The sequence below is a fragment of the Eleutherodactylus coqui genome, chromosome 8 (assembly GCF_035609145.1).
Source record: "Eleutherodactylus coqui strain aEleCoq1 chromosome 8, aEleCoq1.hap1, whole genome shotgun sequence".
Taxonomy (NCBI): Eukaryota; Metazoa; Chordata; class Amphibia; order Anura; family Eleutherodactylidae; genus Eleutherodactylus; species Eleutherodactylus coqui.
In genome coordinates, this window is record NC_089844.1 from 93,450,678 (window position 1) to 93,470,624 (window position 19,947).

A 19,947-nucleotide genomic window follows, 5' to 3' on the forward strand; every position below is an offset into this window, starting at 1 on the left:
GTTTTGGATTTACAGAATTTAATATAATTCTTCCATCTTCATCAGCTCAAAAGTAATTAATCAACGATTACCACCCTAATGCTAAACATACACAGAAGTAATCTGTCAGAGAGATCAGAAACTTTAGAAGTGGCTAAATTAACAATTTGATACGTTCTTAAAGGGATTGTCAGGGTTAATTTTTATTTTAATATAGTTTTGGACCCTCCAAGCTTAAAACTATCTAAAATCAATATACTCAACATGACAGTAGACCACAGCATCCGACAGCCAATATCACCAGGCATAAACCTGTCACTTGAGCTTCTAATATAGAAGCCCTTAACGGTTTATAGGTCGTCATCAGTGACGTCTGTGTCTGGCTTTTTATTGGCTGCAGCGGTTACATGGATAGGCAACCCACGTGGCTACTACCGCCAAAGTGAACAGAAGCGGAATGCAGTGGCAAGCAACAGTGGGAGGAAAGTACTATTTATTTATTTCATATATATATTTTGCACCCCTCCATGCTGCCAGTGTTCTACACTCCGTAAACCCCTGCCAGCTCAGCAACACTGAAAGGCCTGGAAAATTCCTTCATAAGATCTAGCCAAGTCAAGAACCTTGTCAAGGATGTCGACCTATCATTGTCAAAGTCTTACGATTAAGAGGCGCCCTCATGAATGTAAATGCAGAGAGTTTAGCTAGAGATACAAACACAAAAGGCAAACTTTGCTTTAAAAAATTGAAAACTTGATTCTACAGAAAAAATTACCAAATGTACCAAAATGCTGAAATGAGTACAATAAGAAGGAATGGATGAGCTTCTACCACATCATCTGTCACACATGGTGGAGGCACTGCTATGGCATATGCATGTATGGTACCAATGGAACTGGCTCATTGATGATCAGAATTTATCCTGCTTCATCCATCTACAATTACAACATCAATAAAGTGTACAGAGCTAAAACTTTTTGCTCTGATTCGGTCAAATGCTGCAAAAATGATAGGACGGTGCGTATAGATGGATAATCACCTGAACTATAGCACAAAATCAGCCCAAGATCCTCTTAAGGTGTTCCGGGCAAATACTATTGATGAGCTATCCTCAGCATAGGTTGTCAATAGTTGATCGGCTGGGAACCTTGGCCAATCAGCTGATCAAGTTCTTGCTGTCAGCACTACAACACCCCTTTAAGGCAAAGCAATGGGATATTCTTCAAAGGCTGAGTCGGTCCTCTGACCTCCTCCAGCTTGAGCATGCTTTTCTCTTTCTGAAGACAAAACGGACTCCTAAACAAGCAGCAACTGAAGACGTCTGAAGTGAAAATGGAGAAACTATGTAAAAACACGCTGCAACTTCTGAACAGTTAATGCAATATTTTAGTCCTTAAATGAAAGTTTATACTTCAATCGTATTTTCATGGCTTTGTTCAGATCTATTGTAGTGATGTAGAGTGGTTGATATGATGTGTGATGGTCAACAAACTTAGCCGAAGAATAAAGTCTGTTGCCATATGAATGTGCTAGAATGAACTAGAGTAACCCTCTAAGTAAGGGTCCTTTTAGACGAACCAATTATTATTTGAGCGAGTGATGTCACCACTTGCTCGTTCGCTCTGATTCAGCCTGTTTATACAGACAGATACATCGTTGGCTCGTTCAAACGAGAATCATTCAGTCTTTCACATCCGCTGTATAAGTGAGTGCGAACGATTGAACGAGCGCTGTTTAAACCGAACAATAAGTGAACGAGCCAACCTTGATTTTTATGCCTGCGTAAAATGGACAAACAAAAAGCGAACACTTATTGTTCAGTCCTTGGCTCGTGTTTAGCCCGAATGATTATCGTTCAAACGAGCGAAAGCAAACAATATAATCGTTCCGTCTAAAAGCACCTCTAACCTTCTACATTTTGGCAGTCTTACCCCCTGGGAAGACTACTCTATGCACAGTCCAATTAACCAATGCCGTTGTCAAGACGATGATAATTTAAGGTTTCAGCAGAATGGCTATATAATCACATGTGGTTCAGCTTTTCTTTTTTTCTTTTACTTCCATTTTCTATTTCCCAGTATAAGTTAATATAGTCTTTGTTTTATTCTGCATCTGGGATGCTGTGTAGTAACTTCATAGTAGATGCAGGTAATGTTTGTTTTTTGGCTTTTTTTATTATTAATACACTTAATTTGTTACGTATGATGCATGATACATCACCCTCAAACTAGCAAAAGCCACATGGAAACATTTAAAGGGGTTGTCCCGCGCCGAAACGGGTTTTTTTTTTTTTCAATAGCCCCCCCGTTTGGCACGAGACAAACCCGATGCATGTGTTGAAAAAAAAAACCGGATAGTACTTACCCGAATCCCCGCGCTCCGGTGACTTCTTACTTACCTTGCGAAGATGGCCGCCGAGATCTTCACCCTCGGTGGACCGCAGGTCTTCTGTGCGGTCCATTGCCGATTCCAGCCTCCTGATTGGCTGGAATCGGCACACGTGACGGGGCGGAGCTACGAGGAGCAGCTCTCCAGCACGAGCAGCCCCATTCAACACGGAGAAGACCGGACTGCGCAAGCGCGTCTAATCGGGCGATTAGGCGCTGAAAATTAGACGGCACCATGGAGACGAGGACGCTAGCAACGGAGCAGGTAAGTGAATAACTTCTGTATGGCTCATAATTAATGCACAATGTACATTACAAAGTGCATTAATATGGCCATACAGAAGTGTATACCCCAACTTTGTTTCGCGGGACAACCCCTTTAATGTAGTTCATTCTGGTGTTTAAGGGAGTTGTCCAGGTTATAGTAAGTAATTTTTGATGGCTAGTAAAGATTAGTTAAACCTATTTTGTGCTCGAAATCTGCAGTATTTTGGGTTTTTTCACTTAGAGACATCCATAATGTTATCTAGTACCCAAAGGGGCAAGCTGTAGTTTCCTTCATCTATATAAAGTCCGAATCCCGCTGCAGCGGCTCTGATTGAAGTTATTATTATTAATAATAATGTTTATTTGTATAGCGCCAACTCATTCCGCAGCGCTTACAGAGTTGGCTCTGATTGCGGCCATTTAACCCCTTAGATGACATGGCCTAATAGGACTGAAGGGGTATTCCCATCTCAGCCTTTCTTGACTGACATCGGAATACTCGTGTGTCTACCATCCACCCTGGCTGGGATTATGGAAACAACAAACGCAGTTTTGCTACACTATTTCTGGATACATTTTTTTATTTGTTATGCCCCTGGACAAATCCTTTGCTAAATAAAGTTTTTCTAAATAATTTTTTTTCGGTATATGTTGTCTACATTTTTACAAATGGGCTTCTTAAAAAATTTTTTTACATCATCCAAGCCCCTTGGATAAAAATGTTTTGTTTCATAATCTTTCTTCCAACTAATAATTTGCCTTGCACGTATATACCTGCATGGTTCTGGGTGGAGGGGTTGCGACTTTAGAGTTTTACCTAGATCTCTTTAGATGAGTGCTGCCATGACTCATCATATCATTTTCCATGCGATGTATGCTGCAGATGTCTGTACATAAATTAGGCACGGCTTCTAGGAAGACATGATTGCCATGCTCTATGGATTGCACAAAACAAAAGGGTACGCCGTAGCTTTGGGAGTGAACCTATTGCGGGAGACTTGCTGCTGTCAAGAACCCTGTTGGATGGTCTGTGCCTTGTCCCCCCACAAGGTGTATGCCACCTTATCGGCACAAATTATTTTTATACTTTTAATAAAAGTATTTTTTTTGTGTCTCTAAAACTGATTTCAATTACCTAAAGTTAAAATGAGTAGCAAGTCCACAGAAAGTGTGTATTACCTGTGAAAGGCTGTTAATCTGGTGTGAACAAGATTCATATAAAGAGAACACAGGATAATACACAGAAGTAGTAAGGGTCCTTTTACACGCAACAAATATAGCTCAAAATTCGTTCAAACGGCCGAAAATGAGTGATAATTGTTACATGTAAATATGGGCAGTAGTGCACTATTCGTTTAATTGTCATTAGCCAAGGTTTTTAGAGTGGCATAAAATCCATCTTTTGGCCACTGGAAATTCGTTCAGTTTGAATGCAGTTAGTTCAGTGTTTCCAGCGGCTGAGCTATGGCTTTGTTTTGCTCTGCATATTCAATGAGTGCAATGTTTACTCTGCCAGGAGGAGAACAATGTAATGTGCTGCCAGATGTTTGCTCAGGTGTGTGAAGTGTTTATGCAATAATAATCACCTAAACACATGCCCAGCTGAGCAAACAACTCATGTAAGAAAACACAGATGATTAAAGCAATTAATTTGTTCAAATATTTTGGCAGCTGGCTTGAAGTTTGTTCAGTCCTGTAGTTGTTTTAAGCTATTTATCTTTGTGTGTAAAAGGGCCTTAAGAAAGATGATACACTCACACTATATTGTAGCAACTCTACTTATAAGGGTACACATCCATATTTCATATTGACAGGGTTGCATACGCTACCCTTACAAAAGCATAGGGATCACGCTGCGTGATATGCAATGAACTAGAGCATGCTGCGATCTTTTGCACACGCGTGTTTACACACTAATGTGAATAAATCAATAAAAGTCCATGTACTTTCATTGACTCCATTTACCGAGTATCACGCGGCCGTGTATAATACGTGCCGAAATTGGTCATGTGAATGAGCCCTAAGTTTAGGTTGAGCTCAGGGACTGTATTGTGAAAAAATGAGTAGCTTTTGAATATACCTTGTGTTTCAGCTCTTGTTTATATCCAGAGGTTGAGTACTTGTTCTGATCACATCCAGATGCAGCACTACTTACAGACAGCGAACTCTCAAATACTACTCCTGGACAGGTTTTCAGGCTCTGGATATAAACAGGAATGTTTCCATTCAATAATGGCAAAGGTCTGCAAAAAAGTGAAGAATCGGAGCACAATCTGTATTAGAAATATGCATAACTGCTTATAAACCTGATGAACTAGACTGACCTTTGCATGGACTGCGGACTACTACTTAGGAGTATTTAGATGTGGCAGACCTGTTGAGCAAGTTTCTGCTGCTGAAAATCCGTTTCGCTTATCTGAAAGGACAATACTGTGAAAAAATCCACTGTGGAAATTGACCTGCGGAGCAGATTTTGGATCCTCAGCATGTCAAGTATAGCACCGGATTTTCAGTGTAGAGTCCACCTATTCAAATGGGGCATGAATTCTGCACCAAAATCTGCAACAAAACCTGCAACAAATGGTGTGAATTTTGATGTGGAATTTCATCTGCAGACCTTCCATAGCAAGTTCCACCCCGAAATGGAAAGACCCCAAGAATGCCACTCTTGAAAGGTTTGTGCCACGATTTAAACGTTATGCGCTATCCTCAGGATAAGCGATAACCAATCAGTGAGGGTCCCCAAATGAATGAAGCAGTGATTAAGCATGTGCCCTGCCGCTCCATTCATTTTAGAGGGACTACTGAAGGTGGCAATCTCCAGCTACCCAATTGACATGAATGGAGCGGTAGCATGCATGCTTAGTTCACCCTGTCGTCATGATTTGTGTCAGTCGGATCCCCACGATTTCATGCGTATCTCCCATCCTGTAAATAGGGGATAACATAATCTTGGCACAACCCCTTTTTAAGTGAAATGAATATGGTTGTCTATTCGAATATATTGTATGCTGTTTATAACATGACTATTCCCTGAGACTCGCACTATGTTTTGCAGTATGCACATGGGCTATTTATTTTCTGACGACTGCAGAAGGTGTTCAAGAAAAGTTGTACAAAGAAATGACTCAGGTCCTTGGAAAAGGACCCATCACAATGGAGAAAATGGAACAGCTCAGGTGGGCATTTCTTCAACTGGGTGTTCAGTTCTGCTTTCTGATTTTACTGTATAGTCCAAATACTATTGACTGCTTTTTATAAAATATTTGTCATTGCATTATTAAGAGGGACGTATCACTAGAGCAGCATATTTTTTTTTATATTTTATTAATTTTTTTTCATTGACAAATATAGTCGTTCCCCCCCTTCCCCCACCCACAAAAAATAAATTATTTAACTTTTAATATTAAAAAATGACAAAAAATATATATTCAAGTCTGTAAATTTAATGCATAGCATGAAGAAAAAAAGCAAGATCTCAGTAGTTTATCTTGAGATCTCATGGTTGTGAATAAGAGCACTCAATAACAAAACTGTCCAATATTCTATGTGTGGTCTGACCAGTGACTTGTAAAAAGGAAGAACAATGTTCCCATCGTGTGCCCCATGATCCCATTTGCCTTGGCTGCAGCTGACTAACATTAAACAAAGGAGTCAGGAATTTCAAATAAACAAAATCTTCAAGGAAAACCAACGTGGCGGTCCCTTTGTGTGCTGCCCTACTGGCCTACTTTTGTAGACCTTGGTGACATTTTTCAAAAGCCTCCACAGGCTTATCTTTTATTCTTAGCGCATCCTATTAATATACTAGTAATTATTAGGAAATTATATTTCCAGTGTTTCTGGTGGCGCATCACACACACAGTAGCTTGATTACCACACAAGACCAACACAGCTTGGCTTCTTCCACAGCAGTGACATCACCACAGGTCCTTCAGCCCACCGGATCTCTGTGGTGGAGGTATGTCTGACATAATAGCTGTTTAGTTGTAATCTCATTTTGGGTTTTTTGTCCTCCCCTTTTCAAGAGCCCTAACTGTGTTGTTCTTCTGTCGGTCAGACTCTTGTGTTTTATATATATATGTTGTAGGACCTCCAATGATGTCACCAGGGCGCAGAGCGATGACCTCACCAGGAGTGGCGCATAATAAACATACATACATACTCAGACAAGTGGTCGTTAGTACTTTGATTTCCAAGTAAACAACATTCCAATGAAGCTTGCTATACGAGATGGGTCTCAGAAAATAGCCCAGTGACATGCCCTTATGAAAGCTGCGCTGTGATTGGTCGCTATAGGCAGTAAGAGAGATTTTTCTTTTGGATAGCTGGGATACTTTTCCATGGCCTACACTGTTGATCAGGGGTCCCCAACTCCAGTTCTCAGGGACCACCAACAGGTCATGTTTTCAGGATATCCTATGGTAAGAACACCTGTGGCAATGTCTGAGGTACCGACCATAATTACATCACCTGTGCAATACTGAGGAAATCCTGAAAACATGATCTGTTGGCGGTCCCCGAGGACTGGAGTTGGGGAACACTGCTGTAGATGATATGGTGGGCCACAGAGGGTGAGGCATAGCGTGTAGTTACACAATACATACACATGAGGGCAGAGTTGTTTTGATAAATTGCACCTCATCAGGCTAGATGTATACATATTACATGAGACATAATGCAGCGCACAAGTGTATTTATTCTAACCACTAAAATACATTCAAAATGAGCGTATCGATAATTTGCAGAGACTGCATGCACAACCTGCTCCAATGCTGCGCCCCATCTATAAAAAAAACAAAAAAAAAACAACGTTTTTTTTATTTTGGAAATATATTAGAAAAGAACAGATCAGACACTTTAACGGCTGTCACAGTTGTCATTCTTTCCATGGCAGAATATTTATTTAATCTCTTGTATTACAGCTATTGCCGGCAGATATTGTGTGAGACGGTGAGAACAGCCAGCCTCACTCCAATCTCTGCCCGTCTGCAAGAACTTGAAGGTAGAATTGACCAACATGTCATTCCTAAAGAGGTAAGGGGTTCTGCTGCCCAGAGAGAAGGGGCAAACTTTTGCCTTTACTAAATGTTAAATATATGCAAGATAAGAAAATGTTATGTAGCTATGATAGGGTAATAGTGAAATAAATGATGGCTTCACGGGCAGAATAATTGTTTCATTTGTGTCTTTATTGATTTGCTATATTACACTGAGAGGTTCTAACGTGTATTTTTATTCACCATGAAAATGCATGCTTGGTTGTGGCTTATCTCCCATGGGAACAAAGGATCAGACATGTTGAAATCCAATATTCCCAATATCGCTTCCGTCCAACATCTATCTCCAAGACGGTGAGAGGCGGCGGCCCCCCATGCACATGAGATCAGCAGGTTCCTGATGCCTTTTATCTCTAGCTATGCCCAGCTTTAGACCTCATGCACACAGAAGAGCATAGAAAGTCCGCTTACAAAACTAGTTGTTTGGGCTCAATAAATATTTCTAAACTACTTCATAATATCCATTACTGGACACTTGTGATTAAGACTTCTAGTCTGATGCAGAATTCTATCCAGTTCTTAAGTTGCAATTTGATTTGTATTTCCAGACTCTTGTGTTGTATGCTCTTGGTGTGGTTCTCCAGGATAACACAGCCTGGTCATCCGCCTACAGGTATGCTATGTCCAATGTCCATACACAGTCCTTATCTACAGCTTTGACACTTGTCAGTTTTAACGTATTGTAATAATTGACAAGGACTAGAAAACAGCGGTGGTGATAGATGTAGCAGTACCAAGTGACAGCAACAGGAGGATCTGGGGAAGTACCAGGGCCTGAATGAATGAATAACTAGAGGATGTGGAAGGTGAAGGCTAAAGTGGTCCTGATGGTGGATGGAGCACTTGGGGCTGTGAGTCCTAAACTGGGGGAATGGCTCCAACTAATCCCAGAAACAACATGTGAGCACTCAATTTAGAAGAGTGCGAAACGAGGAACAGCTAAGATTCTGCAGAAAACCCCTAAACTCCGAGGCCTCTAGTAGAGGACCTGAGGTTGAGGAAGACACATACCGCAGACATGAATTAATTTATTAGAATATATAATAGAATATGAATATATATCTATCTTTACCTTTCTATGAAAACTTAACTTAAATGAGCATAACTGAAAGTCTTCTGTCTACTGTCAGATTCAATCCAGAACGGTTTGAAGAAGAAACAGCCAAGCAAAACCTAACATTGTTAGGCTTTTCCGGAAGCCAAGAGTGCCCTGAACTTAGGTGAGGTTTATTTTTTTTAAGTTTCTGATCTGAGAAATGGAGTCTGAAAATTCAGAGTTTGAGGCTTTTTCTATTTTGAAATATTCAATCTTGCATGTCTAGAATGTCACAAATCTACTACTCTTTGGTTTTCTTAACCCTTTCTAATCCCCTGTCTGACGTTTAAAGACATTCTGCTCAAAGGCTGTACAGCTCCGATGTCGGAAGACGTCTGGTAGGGTATTCTCACTGTATATTACTGGCCCCTCTGTTGTCGGGGGCCTCTCCAGCATGTCCCATACCGCAGTAGTAGCTCCAGCCAGCAGATGGCGCCATTGTATAATGGCAGAAAGAGAAAAACCCCTAGGAAACCCTCAATCCAAAATTGGATTGCAAAGGGTTAAATGTGTAGTATGAGTGCAATATTGGATCAGTGTTAAATGTGCAGTAAAGAAATTGTAGCGATTTTTATTTCAGAAGCTGCAGAAAATTTTACTGAGAAGATAGATGTTTAATTCTTTCTGATCTATTGGAGTCAAAGCATTGGCAGTGGGATTGGAGGAAGACTGGCTTAAAAAAATCAATGGGGATCTTTATTTTGGGCAGTAATGGCTGAATAGTTCAACAAGTAAAGTGGGACCATCAGAGATAATGGAGTTCAAGCGATCCGCTATATCTGGCAGTCCCGTTGAAGCAAATATGCGCATGCCCAGCCTCTGTTGCCTGAATCTCTGCATACGCCAGGGCTGATATGTCAAGATCAGTAGGCGACTCAACGGTTGGACCCCCACCTATCAGCAAGTTACCTGTTGATAGGCCAACTCCTGTAAGAGGGTTTATGTGATTAAATCCCAGTGATTATCTTTCAGGAGCAATGATCACTCAGTGAATCGAGGTGGAGCGGGCCAGAGATGGTTTCCCACTACCCGCCTCCATTCACAGTGAACAGGCAGCCATTCGTAGATGTTTTGCCCATTTGCATAGGCCAGTCGTCATTTGATTTTTACGTTGACAGAAACTGAACGATGAAGATAAGCAAACAAATTATCATTCACTGTTCAGTCACTGGCAAGTTTGATCTCTTACAAGCAGGGTCCTCTCTCCTTTTTGTATGCTTATTTGCATCCCCTGATGTGTGAAGCATCGGAGAACATTGTCGGCGGTACAAAAGTTGTTAGAACGTAGCGATGCAGGCAGACATTTTCTTAATTACTGACAGAATACCTTACTGCAGCCTGTAATAGCTCCTTTCCAACAACTTGCTTCACAACCACTCTGTCCTCCCTGGTTGCTGTGACCAAGACATGTGACTGCTACAGCCAATCACTGGCCAAAGCAATGACCTTCTAAAGGTTCTAGGTCCACTACAGACCAGGAACTCGATTACAAGCTGTTAACCCAATGGTATAGAACCCCAGAGCGACTTTCCAAAATGTTCCTTCTGACCTCAAATTCCTGCTGGAGATGCTCCTCAGGCGTAGGCTCCTTCTTACACATCTGGTGGACCTGTCCTTTAATAAAGCCCCTGTGGCATAACATAAATAACTTATACAACGAGGTCTTCCACGCAACCCTGAACTTTTGACCAGAATTAGCTCTTCTTTCATTGATTCTATGGCACAGACCGCTCAGGTTTTTTTCCTAACCATGCACCAGCTTTTTCCCAAATTATTCAAAAATCTGCTTCACCTCCCACACAGTTATGGATAGAACAATGAAATAATGCACATGGAGGAGCTCGGTGCAAATGACAACAATAAACATGCCTCCTTCTACAACACTTGAGCAACTTGGATAACATTTCACCTCCCCTCGCCTAGGTGTTTGGTTGGTATCGGGTTTTGCGGTTTCATAGCCACAAAATTAATGTATTCTCCATACTTCATACTCATCAAAACATTACTATAAGAGGCTTAGGCCCTTCAGGCTGTTGGGTCATTTTCCCCACCCTCGCCCCATTCCCTCCCACCTCCTATTATGTCGTGTTATAGAGTTAGGCCGCTCTCTCACACCGCAATTTCAAACTCTGTGCATTGCCGTGATTCTACTTTCGCAGGTCCTTGCGGCCGACAGCGTATTTTAGCTCACCCCGTCATGGTGATGGGCGGTGAGGTGCGCTAAACGGACAAATATAGAGCAGACAGCACTCGAAAATCGTGGCGATGGAAAGCGCTGTCCAGCGCTGCGATCGGACAAGTCTGCGAGGCCCCATTGATTTCAATGGGAGTGTTACACTGAGATTAACGCGGCGTTCAAAACGCTGCATTAATTGCCGTAAAAACCGTCTTTGTGAGAGCGGCCTTAAGGTCTGGCCGTGAGCCAGACATATTTTTGTTAACCCTGTTTGCGCTTAATAAAAAGAAGAATATAGGTTGAGCCTAATAAGGAAATGTATCACTCAATTCTTGCATATAATGAAAGTAACTCCTGCCTTTCTGTACCGTGCAAATTCTTCAATAAAATACTTTAGAACCATATAGGCAGTGATTGGCTGCAGCAGTCACATGTTCTGGTCAGCCACAATCAGGAAGGACACAGTGGTTCTGAAGCAATTTTAAATTGTGGGAAAACCCCTTTAATGTGTCCGTTCATCATGCATGACTGATGATTGGTTGAACATTTGATCAGTCAATGTCTATTCCTGCCAACCCCCTCCCCCATACACATGCATGCTAGACACCTTTATCAGTCTTATCTCCCTTAGAATAAATTGGGAATTTTAAGATTTAAGCCCAATATTTTTCAGGTCAGCCCTATGCACATTGAAGACCAAGAAAAAGCAACACAAATTCACTTCAAAATAAAAAAAACTTGCCTTTTTTTCCCCTCGATGTTAAAACAGAATGTGCTCCAATACGTTTTCTTAAGGTTTTCAGACTAGATCCTTACTGGTGCTGTGTGGTGCACTTTGGCGTGCTTTTAACACTGAAGATTAAAAGTCAAGTTTTATATTTTGAAGTGAATTTGTGTTCTGTCTCTTTTCTCTGGTATTCATCATCTGTATCCCTGGCCATTCATGCTCCTCTGGGTAATATGCAAATAAGGGAGATGGAACAATACCTCTGCAGCACCTCCTATTGGAAGGCCACATTCCTGCAAGTCAATGTTAGACTCTTTATACAAGCACCAAGCTAGCCAAGCCAGAAACCTACTGCACACTGATGAGGGGCAAAGACCCCAAAACAGCTGTCTGTGTATGGATACTGGCTTGGTTTTCAATTAGTCATTGTTACGAGGCTTGTATAAAGAGTCTAACATTGACTTGCAGGAATGCTGCCTTCCAATAGGTGGCACTGCAGAGATATTGTTCCATCTTCCTTATTTGTATAGAAGCATCAGCTGATGTATACTGTTGGGTGAGGTCACTTTCCTTTTATTTATTTGTTGAGTGGTTGGTCGGTCCTGCCGAAATCGGTGAGTTTGACCAACGGTCTTTTAATGTATATGGTCACCTTCAGAGGAGACAATACATAGTCATCTGCACCATAAATGGAGATACAAGGATATACATTAGAAAAGAATATTGTTCTGTACAAAATAGTCCTAAAAAAAAGTGCTGAAATGTCAACGTGAGCTAGCAGATAATTTAGATTCGGCCGAGCCGGGAACGGCTTCTGTAGACTGGAGGCCATGTTTATGTATTGTTTTTAAATTTATGTTGTTCATGTTTGCATTTAGCCGTTCCATAAGAATAACCAGCGTTATCTGTGATCATATATTAGTGCTGGAAAGAAGTGCCCATCGCTTGGTGGATGAATGCATCTCCGCAGGCACGATGATAAATGACCTGATATTATGCACAGACCTGCGGGCAGCATTAGTTTATATAGAAGTATATATTTTAGCATTTCGTACTCTTGTAAAGTTACTTTACAGTTGTGGACATTTCAGGGGTTATTTGTTCAATGTACCGGTCTTAACCCCATAACAATAGCGTATTGGCACCTGTGAATGCTGTTCACAAATTGCAGATTTCCCAGCCCTAACCAACATGGTAATGATTTAACAGATTTCTATGCCCTATTTCCTATGTATCTCTCTTGGGATCTGGATACGGTGCGACTGCGCTGTAGTAATGACTCGCTGTGGTTACTAGTTGCAAGTAGAACACAGCAACCTGCAGTAAATTTGTACGATGACTGCGGCTCCGTTGTACTTTTAATAGGACCCTAATGGACGAATAGAGACTTATTACAATCAATTAGTTTGTACAAGTGACTAGTAGAAAGATTAAATAATATATTGTGGTGCCCCAAAAGTGCATGATCCCTTGAGCCGGTGAAGTGGGGGTGGGAGGCAGAATGGGTGCTCTGCAACTGAGAAAAATCAATTTCGGGTGCTTCATCCTCAACAAAAAAAGATTTACTATGCGAAGGCGTCTTTCACACGAGCGCGTGAACGGGTAATTTCAGCTACTTGAAGTAGCCCATTCACAGGATCCGTGGTGCGAGCTGCGAAGTTTCCAGCTCCCATAGGAGTGTATGGAAAATACGCAGCAAAAATTGGACAGGTCGTATCTTAGTGTGCGCCACGGAGCTAGAGGCGTACATACCGTAGCACTCGCATATCCTGTCTTTGTGACATCCATGCGATTTTCCGCACAGAATAGAACATGCTGCAATTCTTCCCCGCGAGCGGAAAAATCACAGTTGCTTTCTGCTCATGAGCAGGGGAGAATCGTTTAACATGGCAAGTCTATGGACGGACATTGCTGCACAATTCACGGTGGGCGTCTGACCGCGAATTCAGCCACGATAATCCGTCAATCGGCATTGGGCCTTAGGCCGAGCTCTCACGAGACTGTTGTAAAAGACTGCATGTATAATGCAGCATTTTATTGCGTATGGCAAAAAACATGCCAAGGGGGCTCTTGTGCCTTGTCTTTTAGCTTTAGGTTGGGCGCTGATTCCTATACTTAAAGGGTTTGTCCGCCGCCCAAACTGATTTTTTTTTTTTTCTCCCATGAATGCCCTGTATAGGAGAAGCATCACACACAACAGCCTTTCCCATAAAAAACGATATTTTGCTCACCTTTTTATTTCTTTTCTTCCCTTTATAAAGCTTGCCTGAGGAATTTTTCAAAGATGGCGCTGCTGGGTAGTTCCCATGATGCACTGCTGCCTCTCTCTCCTCTGCGTGCGCGCTCCCCATGACGCCTGTCACATGACTGGAGGACCGGCGTCATAATGCAGACGCACGCTTCACTGCTTTGAATGGAGCCGGCAGCCGGCCGGCCCCATTCAAAGCAGTGAGAGGGCAGGGAGAGCAGTGCGATCTCCTGCTACTGCTCTGCAGCTGTAGCAGGAGATTCCTTCATCTCCCCGGCATGTCCCCTCATCACTGGACACTGGGACAACAGTGTCACAGTGTCCAGTAATGAGGGGACATGATGAGGAGATGAAGGAATCTCCTGCTAACAGCTGTCAGAGCAGTAGCAAGAGATCCTGATCTGTAGCAGCACTTTCAATAAGCAGAGGATCGCGATCCTCTGCTATTGAAAGTGAAAGTAGCACCAAGCATGCCCCCTACACACACACACACACACACAGCGCCCCCTCCACACTGCCCCCACACACATGCCACACCACAGTGTCCTCCTCCAGTGTCCCCCTGCCCCGCAAGCCACCAGCTGACAGCTCCGACCAGCAGCACCCCCCACCCAAGCCACCAGCTGACAGCTCCGACCAGCAGCACCCCCCACCCAAGCCACCAGCTGACAGCTCCGACCAGCAGCACCCCCCACCCAAGCCACCAGCTGACAGCTCCGACCAGCAGCACCCCCCACACAAGCCACCAGCTGACAGCTCCGACCAGCAGCACGTCCCACCCAAGCCACCAGCTGACAGCTCCGACCAGCAGCATCTCCCCCCCCCCCCCCCCCCCACTACTGGCTGACCGCTCCGACCAGCAGCTCCCCCACCTTCCCCCTCATCCCGGGACTACTGACTGACAGGTCTGTTACCCCTACACCTCCACCCCTGACTACTGACAGCTCGCAGCACCAGTCCCCTGTGAGAGACTGGCACTCCACTCACCCTCCTCCACTCCCCTTACCTGTCAGCTGAAGATCGCGCGGCCCCTGCAGGCAGACCAGAGCTTCCTGAAGCAGTCGGCCGAAGAAGATCTACTGCGCATGCACGGAATAGAAGAAGCGCGTCCCCGTGCAGCGAACACCTGGAGCTGGCCTGACAAGAAGAGGAGAAGACTTGTCGGATCCATGGACGACCGGAGGAGCAACACAGGGGGGGGGGGGCACCCCGTAAGTGAATAACTTCTGTTTGCCTAATTTACAATGCACAATGTATATTACAAAGTGCATTGTATTGGGCAAACAGAAGTAATGAGATTCATTCTTCATGGCCGGACAACCCCTTTAAGTATCCTGTCGTTCCCCTAGTGTTGAATGTCCTCTGTGCATTTCGGAACATTCTGAGACCTTTGTCTAATACACATGTGTCTATGTGGCTCTGATTTGTGGTACTTTTTGAGTAGTGTCCTTCCTGTATGTTTGTTTTTTAACTGCATTTTCTCATGAGCTCATGATCATAGGCTAACTTCTGATGGAAGCTGCTGCTTTAACCCTGTAGTGGCCGGCATCTGTAACTGCTGGTGCAGCTTCCATTGATTTTAGCAAGACCCCAGCCTGCAGTAATAAGCGCCGTCCACTACACAGTGGTCGAAGCAGCAGCTTCCATTCCGTATCTTTGTGTGTAGCAGCGCTGACAGTGGGCACCTCGTTCAGCTTAGGTCCTGTGCGGCAGACCCAAGTCAATCAACTATTGACGACCTATCTTGATGATGCTTCATCAGTAGTATTTCCTTGGAAAACCCCTAAAGGACCAGACGTTTTTTTAGGAATTTTACCCATGTGGTGGTTTTACTGCCCTATTTATTTATTTTTTTTTCTTCAGCTACCAAAATTTTTTTTGCTGCTTTTTTTTGTTTTGTTTTGTTTTTTCCCCCATGATTTACAGGGCTATTTTTTTATATCTTATTTTTTCACTGCCTTCTTTCTTTTCGTGTTTTTTTTTTCTCCTCCATTTTATTAGGAGTAAAAAGCCTACATTTTTTTATTAAAATGTTATAATTTTATTTTTAGAATTAGTGTATTTATTTATGCTAAAGTAATGTGCCTTAGCGAGTATACTCGCTCATCTCTAGTTGGCATCTTTTTTTTTTTTTTTTTTCTTTTTTATGCACATATTTTTATTTTATTCTGTAATTTTTCTTTACTTATCTTTTGTAACTATTTTTTTTAACATCTATGTATCAGATGATTTCATATAAGACCTCTGGCAGTCATTCAGATTGTCTTTTTTTTTAAATTTATTTATTTAACACTTTTCCACTTTAGTTGGGGCATCCATAGGAGCCCCAGTTACAGGGGAAAACATTCCCCTAGTGTGACTGTAGTGACTAACAGAGCTGATCAGGGTATGCTAGGGCCCTGCAGCTCTGCAGTGACAGAGGACACCCGGCAGTCACATGATTGCTGGATCGCATAGCGGAACTAACACTTTCGCTTTCGCTCTTTAGTACATGGTGCGCATTGAGCGCTAGGTAGCCTGAAAAGGAGAAAGCAGTAGCGATTAAAAACAGATTCTGCCTTTTCCTCCGAGTCCTCTGCTGTGTCTGACAGCTGAGGACCCGACCTGCTCCTGCTTGATTGCAGAAGCTTTAATCCCACTTTGTACTTCTGCTATTGGCCAGGACCAAGCGATGTATATTTATTAAGGGGTTAGGTTGTTAAAGAAATCTATTCTCATTAATCAATGCACGATTCAATGTTTTTCTATTCCTTTAATATGCCATCTTTCTCTGCCTTAGATTTGCCTACATGATAGCTACAATACTTCTAAGTGTTCTCGTCAGGAAGCTACACTTGCTACCAGTGAAAGGTCAGGTTATGGAGACCAAGTATGAACTTGTGACTTCTCCGAAAGAAGAAGCTTGGATCAGTCTGTCAAAGAGGAACTGAAATGACCAGATTCGTCCTATTCTTCCTTTTCATCGAAAAAAGACACAAATATTTGTATTTCCCTTTTACCCCCTTTCCAACCATCAAATATCTGACCTTCTAACCACATGACAGTGAAGTGTACCAGGATGATTAGGTCAGAAGGCGTCACAGCTGACAACGAGATAAGTACTGTACAACTTGGTTTTTGTTAATTCAGCAAAACTGTTACTGCCTAAAAACTCCGCTCCAACTGAATGCCTTATTTACACCAAACCCGTTAGTGGGCGCTAACATTTACTACACTCAGAACCACTGAGTAGTGTTATATTAATACATGGATGAGGATAATACAGATATATTAGACCACTATGTATCCAACAGTAAACACCGCAAACCTTCATGGTCTGATATCAGTTAGCATTTAGACTTAAAGGAGTTGTACCAAGATTACACATGATGGGGTCTAACACGCTGATCAGTGGGAGTCTCACCGCTGAGCCCCCTGCTGATCCTAAGAACAGTGGTCCCCCATCTTCCATACAATAAGGTTACTCCACCCCAAACTGCAATGAGGAGGAGACTGAATGAAGCGGTGATCGCAAAAGTGCCCTAACATTCCATTAACTTTCATTGCGACTACAGAGATATTCAAGCGGCAAGCAATCTAGTATTCCCATCAGCCCAATTGAAGTGAATGGATCACTGACTACGCATGCTCAGCCAGCGCTCCATTCATTCTGACTTCGCTATGGGGGTAAGAAGCAACTTCCACAGTGATTGACAGAGGAGGACACGGGACCCCCGTTCTGGAGATTGGTGGGGGTCTCAGCGGTGAGACCTGCACTGATCAGCAAGTTGTTCCCTGTCTTGTGGATAGGCTATGTGGGATCCTGGTGTAGCTCCTTTACATCACACACAAGCTGTATTTGATGCTGTTTTTTTCCTTGATAGTTTAATTTCTACAATCTGGAGATCCTTTGACAAGTCAGTAGCGAAAATGTATTGTTCTTGTACCGTTCAGTTAGAGAACAGCATGGGATCTTTTTAGTTATGCAATAAATCAGCTAAAATATGAGAACATCACATTCATCTCATAGTTCCTCTTAAGAAGGTCGCAGGAGAAAACGCTAGGATCTATTAAACTCCTGAAATGAGTAGAATTGGTTTATGTTCATTGTGTGTACACTTAATCCATCATCCGTTCTTCTGATGGGCTTGGAGCGCTGATTCAGTTTTTTTTTGTTTTTTTTTTTGGGGGGGGGGGGCACTTCTATGGATGCTTGAAGTGCATGAAGGCATGGTTACACATGTGCGCTGCCACTCCGTTCAGTTGGGTAACGTAGGGTGAACCGCTTTCATTTTTTTCTGGGGGTCTCAGTAGTTGAACCCTCAGCTATTTATAATCTATCTTGGGGATGGGTGATAAATTATCTAGATGGGATAAACTCCTTGAGCCAACTTTTTGGTGGGCATATAAACTGTTTTATTTTGGATATGAAAGGACATTTCTTTGTTTTGAACCAATATACATATTTTTGGATGTATTTTGTATACAACAATAAGAGGCGTTCAACACTCGCCTATTGAATGATCACATAAACCTAAGAAGTGTTAAAAGGCCACTCTGGTGAAACACATTTTTCCATCCCTGCCCTCCTCGCTTGACTGCATGTCACACTCTGGAGGTCTCCTAAATATATTGCAGTCACTTCCATGCAGTTCAGCCTCTTGTCTGATGCTTATCAGGCACCATCTGGATGTTCATATTTCTGCTTTCACTTTTAGTATTCTGTGCTATGAATCTCATATTGCATCAGCATAGCATTATGAGCAGCTGGAGATTGTACCATCTCTGCTGCAGGGAAAACACTGCATTATAGGCTGTAGCTTATTTAGGTAATTACAGAATGTAAGTATACAGTCAGGAGGATGATATATAATTGTGTGACAGGAGCTGTGTGGTCATCCTCAATAACTGTGACAGAAGTGTCTGTGTCCCCCCTCTGAAAGAGCTTGTGTAGTACATTCCATGTAATATCAGACAGGAATTATGCTGACTGAGAAACTGACTAGTTTGAAAATACATAAACCCAAGTAAATCTGAGCTAATCAGAATTGAGATCACAAGACCATCTGAGGCGTTTCAGATAGAAAGGAATAACTAACCAAGATAATACTAGCTCATTCATATATACATGTGAAAGCTACATAATGAATGAAAAAATATTTCACCGCAGCAGCCCTTTAAACATTCAGACGTTAATTGAATCTGTGCAAATTCGGGAGGCTATTCAGATAGCTGTATCTGAGGTATTCACATTTGTATTTTCGGCCCTGGATACTAGTAAAAGGGAGAGGCATTAGAAGACCTTTCACATGCGAACCTGTATATTTGCCCTTATATTCAGTATTACTGTATGAAACTACCCTGTATGCCAGTGCCAGCACAATTACTCGTAGCTACACTACTGTGGCCGGAAATTGATTCCATGCTATCTATTTCTATGTGAACTAGTTGTATTTTTGGAGTATGCTGTACTTGTCTTCTATACATCTATAGGGCTCATGTTTGTTTAATGTCTCTTGTATGCTGCAGTTTTTAAGGATTCTCTTTGAAATTGATAAATCCGATTTACAAACCCTTTGTGCCTTTTTGGAAGAATCTGTTGCCTTTGTAAACATCACTGCCATGTAAATGACGTTTTTTTAATTAATTGCGAAGTAAATGGTGGTGAAAGAATACAGAAGACCAACTGCTTCAGGGCGAGAGAACTTTATTTCTATGTCTGTGATATTTTTGGTCCTGTATGTGCAAAAATATTAGTCTTTGATTGTTCTCAATAAAGAAAATTCTTGGTAAATTGTGGTATCTCTGAAAGATGCATTAAAACCCTCCTGCTTGTTATCACATTACATCTCGCACATCCGAGCTGTTAAATATGCATTTTATGCAGTGTTGCAATTCCATCCATATTCAAAATCTAGTGTTTGTTCTGTGACTTTAAGTTTTAGCATTTCATTACACAACACAAATGTTAACCTGTCTTGCATAAATGGTGCATATCAAATCAGACTACAGAATGGTTATCACATAT

The 19,947-nt window shown here is 42.2% G+C and overlaps 1 protein-coding gene across 1 annotated transcript in view; it reads left to right on the top strand.

Moving 5' to 3' along the window:
* Positions 1-19,713, top strand: part of CYP20A1 (cytochrome P450 family 20 subfamily A member 1) — a 38,449-nt gene extending 18,736 nt beyond the window's left edge. Inside the window, exons 9-13 of the mRNA XM_066576050.1 lie at positions 5,692-5,812; positions 7,559-7,670; positions 8,242-8,306; positions 8,824-8,913; positions 16,720-19,713. Of these exons, the coding sequence (XP_066432147.1) occupies positions 5,692-5,812; positions 7,559-7,670; positions 8,242-8,306; positions 8,824-8,913; positions 16,720-16,870 (539 nt within the window). The 3' untranslated portion in view covers positions 16,871-19,713. The remainder of the gene's footprint in view (positions 1-5,691; positions 5,813-7,558; positions 7,671-8,241; positions 8,307-8,823; positions 8,914-16,719) is intronic.
* Positions 19,714-19,947: the final 234 nt, after the last annotated feature.